This window comes from Temnothorax americanus, unplaced genomic scaffold, assembly GCF_048541705.1.
Source record: "Temnothorax americanus isolate GAGA-0224 unplaced genomic scaffold, ASM4854170v1 Scaffold14, whole genome shotgun sequence".
In the NCBI taxonomy this organism is placed as follows: domain Eukaryota; kingdom Metazoa; phylum Arthropoda; class Insecta; order Hymenoptera; family Formicidae; genus Temnothorax; species Temnothorax americanus.
In genome coordinates this window covers 1,337,373-1,347,559 of record NW_027509275.1, presented here as the reverse complement: position 1 = coordinate 1,347,559, position 10,187 = coordinate 1,337,373, and the positions used below count along the sequence as shown (strand labels likewise).

Here is a 10,187-nt window from a genome sequence, read left to right as displayed (position 1 = left end):
TTTAAAGTAAATTTAATTATCAGTTTCGCTTTCCATTCTCAATTAGCGATTCAAAACTCTTCGTGTGATAATGGCGCAATAAAGAAAGAAACAATTGCAAGTTGCAGCTCTGTCCTATCCCCTTTAGAAACCACGTGGTGGAATGTTACTGATAAATCCCGCGACATTAAAACTCGGATATTCAAACGAGGCTCCTCTTCGGATTCTTATAATTTCGGCGGCCATGACCGACTCGCGCGCGGATTCCGGCGTTGGCCACGCGCGAAAAAAGCGAAAATTTCACGGACCTGACGACCGATGACCGAGGCTGGCGGATATCCCTGCCTCTCGCAAAAGTCTTTCATCTCGCCGGCAGAAGGCGCCGCCATCGTGGACCTCGCTGTGTGATAAACAGCTCCATGCTACATACCACAAAGAGACGCGAGAGCCGTCGCGACGAAGCAAACGAGGTGCCTCCGGCGCACAATTCTCACGTGTGCTTCCGCGCGTTTTCCGATCGCTGTTGAGCAGCCGCGCTCCAGGAATACAATTTACGGTGAATTTCGTGAGCGTTAGAGAACCGCCGAGAGCCACGGGGGAGAAAAAACCCGAGGGAAATTCAGGGCGTGTTTCGTGCGGCCGTAGCCGCACCGCCGCGGAGCAGCAGGTAAGAATTCCTCGAGTAAGGTGCGTGCGTGCGCATGGCGAACACGTGGCGTCGCGACGGCGCGTCACGGGTCATCGTCGTTCGATGCGGCTGCGTTCAATGGGATGGGCATCGTTGACCATTGACAGCTAGCGTCAGCTTAAGCCTAACGATCGACATGTCGCAACCCAAGGCCGAGGAGGACATGTTTGCCGCTCGAACCTCGATCGCTCGAAATCACCGCGCGAGATTTCCCGCTCGCATTCGAATGAGCCCCGAACGAGCGACCTTGGCTACAGCCCATTTGATGTTACAAATTCTTTGAAGCGCCCTTCTTCTCCTAGGCTTCTTTCTTCGCTGAACAGCTCTTGTCTGTGAGGAAAGGAAATGAAAAAGAAAAGGGAGAAAAGAGCTAGACCCCCCTGGAAATTTTTTTGACGCGCGTAGCGGCGAGGCTGATGCCTGATGATAAGATGCCTCGGACGGCGCGGCGTAGGCGTCAAGCGGACTTCACTTGACTCCGCTCGCTTGCTGCTCGTTTTCTGTTATATAAGGATCACGCTCTGTGAATGTGCAATCTTGGACGCCATCTTAAACGAGCGGTGCGAGCTCGTGCCGGAATTCGAATGCGCTGCGTCCGCAAAAATTCTCTGAATCGGCGCGCGACGTTGTTCGATTCGAAAAATAAGATGCAGGCGGAAGAAAAATTCATCGGAACTAACCCACAGCTTTTCTTTTCAACGGGGGACTGAATCGATTAAATTTTATTATGTATACTATAATTACGGAGAAATAGACATTGCATCGATTTATGTGTTGTTACGGATAAACAATAATCCTTTCCGCTTCTCTCGCGTGAGTTTTAATCGGTTTGTTTTTCCGTGTCTTACTTTTTGCTCGGAATAAATTAAACGACGTTGTGAAAAATTAAATCAACACGTATTGCGACAAGCGTTGCAGAGAAAAAACACGCCGTAATTGAAAAAATTCCTGTAAAATAGATTAGATTATAATCCGATAACGACCGTTTTTTATTGCATGTGATATAGGAGATTCTCGTACAGATCATAAAGTTTATTAAAACTTATTAAACCAGATTACCAGAAAATAAATTGAATTCGGTATTCTTTACGTGTATAAAAGAATGAAAGACGTATCTCGAGAAAAATGTACACAGCGCATTATCGTTAAACATATTCCTTTGCATTATAAATGATAATAGCGGCATCTCCATAATAAGTCGAGTCATTGAATAATTATTAAGTTTATGAAGACGTAACGATGAAAAAATTGGCGGTAAAAAAATTTGCAGTGGTTTCTTCTAATTGTATAATATATTTCCCGGATTTCGAACGGTGGAAAGTTTTTACAATTTCTCTACTCGAATACGGAAGATGCGTATTATTACGGTATCACGATATCAGCTATCAGATGGCTGATACACAAAGTAGGTATCCCAGCGGAGTAGCAGGTGTGTGTGCCGCTCGTGCGTGCGCGATTTGTCTCGGAAAATCGTGATTTTGCGTAAGAATTTACGATTCCTGCAGCGTTATTTATCAATCGCGTGACGCGATGCATATCGGTTTTACCGCAACTCGCTGTAAACTGTACACGGGAATGAGTTACACAACTAAAAGACCTTTACGTAGGAATTTATTTGCGCGGCAAATAGGAAAAAAATGATATAAATTAATAGGCGGCCACGGCAAATTTATTAATTTACATTATTTCTTCTTCTTCGGCTAATCTCGAGTTTCTCTTTTCAATCGTGTAATTCTTGATATTTATTCAGAAGTATTTACGCCTCTCAGTCGTATATCACACGCGTTTCATGCGTTTGAAGAATATATTTGCTGGAACTATAAACAGAGTGCTCACGTCAAGATTAGAGATTTTCGTTGACGGAGATATGTTCGATGTAATAAACGACAGTCCTATCTTTACTGCGATCAAACGTTCACGTTCAACGTATGTTTACGCACAGTCGAAATTAAAGGAAACTTTGGCTCGAACTTCGGACTTTTTAACGCGACGTCTTGCTTGTTCTTCATGCAGACAGCTCGATATCATACAATTGCGCCTAACTCTGACAATCAATCCGACCGTGGCCCAAGTTGACAGCAATTTAAAATCGCTTCTGTTCCTTCGTAAGACAATGTCTCGCGGGGTAACTGCGATTACGATTAAGGTCCATCCGGCGCCGCGGGAAGGATCATCTCCGTTCCTTCTTACTTTCGCCAAAACCTCACCGATATTTACGATCGTGACGCGCGAAAGTGTCCTTAAGACACCTCTCGCAATCATTTGATATTTCGAGATATTCCAGTGTCGATCATTGACTTGGTTTTCGTAACACTCAGAATTTATCAAACAATTTATATATTTACATAATTTATCTTTTTATATTATAATAAAAATCTATATTCAAAGATTTAGTTACCATTTATGGCAAATGTAATGGCAAATAGATGGATGCCGAAAAGAACCTTGTGTTCATTAATATTTCATTTTTCTCTATATTTAATATTATACTTAAATTATATATATATATATATATATATATATATATATATATATATATATATACTAAGTATAGCTTCAAAGCTGAATAATTATGTTAAACTTGTGGATTTACGAACTTTAATCTCGTGTAAAGAAAATAATGGCAAAGAATAATCCCTACGAGATAAAGAGATAGCGATGAACTCTTCTCAGTGTATAATGTTCGACAGAGCGGTGTGTCGCAAATATCGTCGCCGAGGAATCTTCTAACGATAAGTGAAGGCAGCGTCTTTTCAGGGTGGAAGATGACGTCGCCGAAGAGTATCAAGGCAGGCAAGATGGAGACTGCGACTAGAAGCTGGACGGCGAGACCGATTCTAGGCTCGGATTTCACGGAAGTCCCTCCATTGCAAGAGGTCTATGTGGGCGTCTTGAAGCAACGGAAGGATACCTCCACCGCGATCAAAAGCATATCTACCGTTTTGCCGGGATTCGCTCATCTGAAGCGTTGTTCCAACGGGAAATTACTTCTGGCCCCGCTTCGCTCGGACGAATCGTCATGTGAGAGGGACAACGACATTTCTCTCAGAGAAAATCAACTTAAGACCCAGTTGAAGGAGAGAGGATTTGATCTCTCCTTACTGGAGGAGAAATTTCAGGTGACAAAGGTGCCAGCCAAGGCGCCAAGGACGAAGTTACAGGCCAGCGAAGCTTCAAAGATCTGGCCGGTAAACTTCCATCCTGACCAGACGATTGAGAGTCTGATCGACGGCTCGATTTTCGACGAGAATTGTTTGCACGCGATCGAGCGAATCATGTCGCTGGTAATAGAGGCTGCGAGGTTGGAGACGGTCGGCGATGAGCGCTGCACCGGTGCCGGGGCGATTGTCGATCCCGAGGACGGAAGAATCCTAGCGGTGGCTGCCGCGAGAATCGATAGGCATCCCATGTGGCATGCCGCTATGCTGGCGGTGGATCTCGTTGCCAGACTTCACGGTGGTGGTGCGTGGGACTTGAGCGACGAGGAATGCAAAGAAACGAAGGGACCAACGGACGCTGTCGAGGAAGATACGTTTAATGATGGAGGGACAGATCCGAGCACCACGACTGAAGATCAGAGCTTGAAGAGGCTTAGAAGGATCAAGAGAAGGTACCAGGAAGAAACGCCGCTCTGTTATCCGAGATCTCTATCCTCGCTACAGTTTCCGGTTCAAACGTCCCTCGAGACGCAAGTCGTACGAAAAGGACGAATGAACAACGGTGCCAAGATCGAGGACTCAAAGCAGAAGGAATGCGATGATAACGCGAAGAAATGCGGGCCGTATCTCTGCACGGGTTATTGGGCATTCCTGCTGATGGAGCCGTGTCCTCTGTGCGCTATGGCATTGCTGCATTCCAGAGTCGCGCGGATCTTTTACGGCACGGCCAATCGGAGCGTCGGAGTTTTGGGCACCAAGGCGATTTTGCATACGGTGCCGGGTTTAAACCATCGATACCGAGTTTGGAGCGGAATCCTGGAACGAGAGTGCCGGCAAGCGGTGGAAGAAATCGATGCTCGTAGAAGTCGCAACTAGATGACGCGGTTCTATTGTGGAAGATAATAACGTTCTAAATGGGCAGTTAGTCATCGCCAGTCTCTGGAGATAACTGAAGATATTAATGCGAAGCCAGAGAAGACAAAAAAAACGTACACGAACAAAGCTTATATTTCGTTGTTAATGTCCCCCGCGTTCGTTTGTCGTTTGTCGTTTTTACTAACGACTTCTCATGAGAATTACGTTATCTTGCGTCATACAGATGACATTATAATGACATTTTTGTGATACGTTATCTCACTTGCACAATACACGGTGCATGTTCACACATCTGACGTCATAAAGAAATAAATCCATTCCAATAAAAGAAACCGCAATTGTGACACCGTTAATATATCGTTATTCAATACTCCCGTAGCACCTCTCTTGTGATAGTATATTCCGAGAAAAGACAATCGAACTTATTATTTAAAAAACGTTTTTTAATAGGAAACTTATTAAACAAATAAATTATTTTACACATTTATCAACGGCAAATTATTTCTTGAGCCATTGGTCGCGCGGGAGCAACTTAGATACTTGCATACTGCAACCGGTTTTATAATTTCAATCGAAAGCAACACGGCGCAAAAGACTACACATGGTACGGACGACGTGCATTCGGTCATAATGACTCTCGGTATATGCGTGACCTTGACGCCTCGACGCGTGCACATACGTCCGCATCTGCTGCCGCTTATTGGTGTGCACGGCGAATTAACACTTGTGTTTGCCGACACACACAGCTGACGTTCGATCATTCCCCGAAGATTGTAAAAATCATTTCTGTATATTCTTTTGTCTTTCGTTTTCGATAGCAGAGCTTCAGCCTTCAATGCAAAGCAGAGCCTTGGTTCTTGGACCATAGCCAAAATATTTTTTACATGAGATTTTCTACAGCCTATTTTAAAAGAGAGAATAACTCGATTTTTGACTGACTATACATTGCTACACGCGACGCATCATTTTACCTCTTTATTAAAAATTTAACTTTTCCCAGGAGTTTATATATATACATATATATATATATATATATATATATATATATATATATATATGTCCGACACTTGGGCCTGTCTTCATCGATTATATATATATATATATATATATATATATATATATATATATATATAATCGATGAAGACAGGCCCAATGATTATATATATATATATATATATATATATATATATATATATACATATATATCTATAATCGATGAAGACAGGCCCAAGTGTCGGGCTTCAACGTTCATCATTCGATAGCACAATTCATTTTGCGTGCATAATCGTAAATCATCGGTATGATTTAAATGCGCTTAGTCGTTTAACTCCAACGCTTCGTGTCGTGACGGCAACTAGTTTAATTCAGAAACAAATAATCATGTTTCACCGCGACAATAATATACAATCTTATTTGTCGGTTATTTTTTCTCTCACACGGAGAAATCCAGGCACGTTCTCTGCAATTATCTCTCAACGAGAGGTGCTGATAATGAGCAAAGATCGACGGCGATTCGTCAAAACGTTCATAACGTAGATAATATTACCAGGTTGTAAGACACCTGGCATAACGTTATAATATAAAAGGTATGTAAAAAGGTATGTAATTTTATCAGTACATCGATAAAATTCGACGGATTTTACGAATGTTACCATTCGACTATGTACAGTTCGATCTATAATACGATTTAATGACACTTGAGAGGACACAACGCAATTTGGAAGATGATAATAATTAATTAAGAAACATTTGTTTAGCATTATTATGACTAATACGTAGCGCATTTTACACGTTTCTATAAATGGATATTACGTATTTTTGAATTACTATTTTGAATATTTTTGATGTGTCAAGTAGAAATAGTTTGAATAAAGAAATATCTATACATTATACCAATATCATATTTTAATTATTTGCATAAATGAACATCAGATGATTTTTAGTTTCTCGATATTGGCACGAATTAAAAGTACATTAAAGTTACAATTGAATCAAGTATATACATATTGAAGCAAATATTTGATTACTATATATATGTATAAAGTAAATTTTGTCTTTAAAATTTAAATAATTAGAAATAATAAATAATCTATTGTTACGACATTAAATATTTAAACGTCAAATTCCATCGATGTAGCAGGTTGCAAGTTGCAACTGCTTTTATTGGTATGATTTCATGCCAAACTTTTAGGTTTTTGTCATTTTTAACATACAATTCAAGACAATTGATGTATGAAATAAATCTCCGAAATTTTTGCGTGAAATAAAAAATAATAATGCTCATCGCGTACATACAACTTTAATTGTTTGTTCGTGACGACTTGTCAGGTCGTGACTCGTCATGATAAGCTCGGACGGTCGTCGATCTGGAACAACTACGGATGCAAAGTACAAGGCAACATTACATCTACAAGAGAAGAACTTTTAATAAAGCGGTTGATTAAAAAAATATTGTTAGACTATCCAATTTGTTTACTAAATGGGATTATTATTTCGTTGTATATTTCATGAAATTAAATGTTTATATGCTGTAGATCTTGCAGCAAGAATTTTATATACTATATAAATTTTTAAAATGTCGCGAATAAAAAATATTCTGATACTGTGAGTTTTGGAAAAATATATTACTTTATATGACTATGGAAATAAGAAAAAATGCTATCTCCAGTGCGCCTACTTTATGGACAACATGAAAACTGTGTCACACGCGCTAATGGAGATAATCATCATTTTCTATAAAAGATCTACAGAGTTGACATTTTTTTCTTTGGCAGTACGCAAGTGCCTGTTCGCGTTCTAGGAATTGTTTCAGTCGCTATGAAGCGAATAGCAAGTACGCGATGGTGTGACCCTGCGGATTGACATCGATCAACGAAACTACAGCTGATCCATTAGACTTGACTCCGGAGGAGAGTCGCTCGATTGATGTTCATGAAAAGAGAAGAAGGATAGAGCGAGAGAGGTGAACGACGGACGTGATGCAAAAAGTCGCGAACCATAAATTATGAGATGAGGAAAGCAATATCATGTTTATCTAACAGCTAATGAAGAGAGTTGCTGGAGAACGACGAACGATAATTCTACAATGGAAATTTCATATATTAAAAAAAAAGGAAAGCTTTGAATTGTATTTTGTGTCACGTATAGGACATATTATATTATAATTTAATATGTAATATACACTGTATGCCAAAAATAATAAAAATAAATACTTGTGTAATCTCCCTTATTCAAGTTCAATTCACTGTCAATAGTGAGGTCATGAACATCGCTGTCACTTTTATTGTTTCAGACTTCCTACGTCAAGTCAGCGCGGTAACTTGCTGAAGAAAACACATGAATAGGAAAATTTCGCGGTAAATTAGAAAGATAGAACGCGTACGGCAAACAACGCTAGATTCCTTCGGCAAACGGCGCGGTCGGGCCAGAAGCTTCGATCGAGAAGTAACGTCATCGGGAGGCATTCTTTGAACAGCCGGCACGTGACAGCGCTGACAGACACATCGGCACCGCATCGTGACGTTCGGAGGCGATCGGCAGAAAAGAGCGCGGAACAAAAGATAGAAGCGAAATCGAGACGAGCGTGCAGAAGAAGGAACTTTCGAGGTCGTGCTATACGAAAAGCCACGAGATATCAGAGATAACGTTTTAAAACTAATTAATCCGCGTGGTAAACAGGCTCGTCGCTCTTACGACGTGTATGCCGGGACGACACTGCCAGTCACAAACTAATACGCCAATTTGCAAACTACCGCGGCTGGTCTTGTTGTCGCGTCGTCGAACAGTTTCGTCTTAGAATATAAACTCTAACATCTGTAGATGACCGAGGAAATTTTCAGTGTTTTCGGCAACGAGACACGTAATTCATATAATACACATTCCTCTTAATAAAATTAAGACTGTAAGATAAGTGGCATCATTGGTGATTACTGTTGTGACGTCTTAACTGATAACTAATACAAATAAGTTACTTGGAGTCGCTCCTCTCGAATCCGCAGTCTTTGTAACCAGAAGATAAGTTAGAGGCTGGGCATCTCTTCGAGATAAATTCGTAGACGGTCACGGCGAGCGCAAAACTGCAGATGATAAATCAGAAATTTAATTCATCCGCAACGCAATCAGAGTTTCTGATGTGTTAAGCTCTTCAGGTGGACAAATCGCGAATTTGCAAGACGACGTAATCAGCGACAACGCTAGAGGATAAAGGAAACGCGTCTCGTTGATCAGCACTGAGTGGTTCCAATTGAGAGTCGACCCTCGAGAGTGGAGCCTATTGGCCAAGCTGTTAATTCCTTGAAGCACGATTGGATTGGATCATCCGTGGACATTCCAGAGTTCGTGTCGGGACCGTTAGACAATCTATCGACCACCGTCTTGCCAGCCGGACTTCTTTTTCTGAAAGAAGTTCCTGAACTCCGCATCTTGCTAAAGCTTAACCGTCGAGACGAAGGATTAATCATCTGTGAATTTTTTAGTGAAGAACATACTAAACAATTTAGTTCAGAAGAACGAAGAGGAAAACATTTGACAGAATCGGAGCAGTGAAAACAACGAATTATCTTCGTCAGTAGCGAATAAATCTTAAAACAACGGAATACTCATTAACTCAAGAAGATTATAAGGTGCTTCTCGGCATCACCTTAGAGATTGCAAAGGAGATATTGTGACCACATTCGAGATTGTCAACGACTGAATGGCCCACATTTATTGGCTGCTACTTTTCGAAAGACTCTGGTAGTGTCACTTTGCGCAGTAACGGGGCAGGAACACAATACTGAAAGAGAGAAAGACGCGGATATCGTGGAGAGGGTTAAGCCTCTTTTGGTCCCGCCGGGAGAGCCTTCGCCTTGCAGATCGTTCTTAGGAGGACCAGCTTTCCTTTCGCCACCGAGAAGATTTCGACGAACGTGGTGGACGAAACTCGAACTTCCATTGACGTCATTCACGAGAGGCCTCGTTCACCTCCTCCTCGATCGGGTTCTTTTTTTTTAAACGGCACCATGGAACGAAGGATCATGAAAATGTTGTGATAACGGTCAGGCGGAGGCCTCTGATAACCCAAGACACTATCCAGTGTGTGAGCCATAGTCGTTAGAAAGCAATTGAGACGTATTCAAATTATCTCGTGCCTACCCAGACATTTCGGGAATACTCGCCAGTTGGAATATTTCGAGTTTTTTACGAGAAGTAAGCAGCCCATTTAAGCAAGGATTACTCTTGTCTTCATCGTCGTTTCTTTGAATAAAATTTTGGAAATTAACAGCAGTGCAGCTACTCGAATCCAAGAAGGCATAAAAGTTTCGAAACGTCGGAGTTTCGAATTGATCTTCCATAAACGCAAGATCTTGATAAGATAATTAAAGTGTGTCATACAGAAACCCGTCTACCTCGGGAATGTTTTTGGACCTGCGGAATTGACGTTCTCTCCTTCCGTTCTTCATTACGAAGACATCTTTTTCGTGCGGTTTTTATAAGGTGGAGGAGAC

At 41.4% G+C, this 10,187-nt stretch overlaps 1 protein-coding gene across 2 annotated transcripts; it reads left to right on the top strand.

Moving 5' to 3' along the window:
- The first annotated feature begins 394 nt into the window (after positions 1–394).
- On the top strand, positions 395–5,054 carry LOC143894726 (putative inactive tRNA-specific adenosine deaminase-like protein 3). Of its 2 annotated transcripts, none has more exons than XM_077401316.1 (2): positions 395–646; positions 3,425–5,054. In XM_077401316.1, the coding sequence occupies exon 2, from the start codon at positions 3,433–3,435 to the stop codon at positions 4,699–4,701; it is 1,269 nt and encodes a 422-aa protein (XP_077257442.1). In that variant the 5' UTR covers positions 395–646; positions 3,425–3,432; the 3' UTR covers positions 4,702–5,054. The 2 variants fall into 2 exon arrangements, with proteins under 2 accessions (XP_077257442.1, XP_077257443.1); XM_077401317.1 differs by lacking the exon at positions 395–646 and adding an exon at positions 689–2,792.
- The last annotated feature ends 5,133 nt before the right edge of the window (positions 5,055–10,187 follow it).

Bases quoted from the DNA above. Each gene is read 5' to 3' on its own strand.
- LOC143894726 (XM_077401316.1), top strand. From the start codon at position 3,433: ATGACGTCGCCGAAGAGTATCAAGGCAGGCAAGATGGAGACTGCGACT.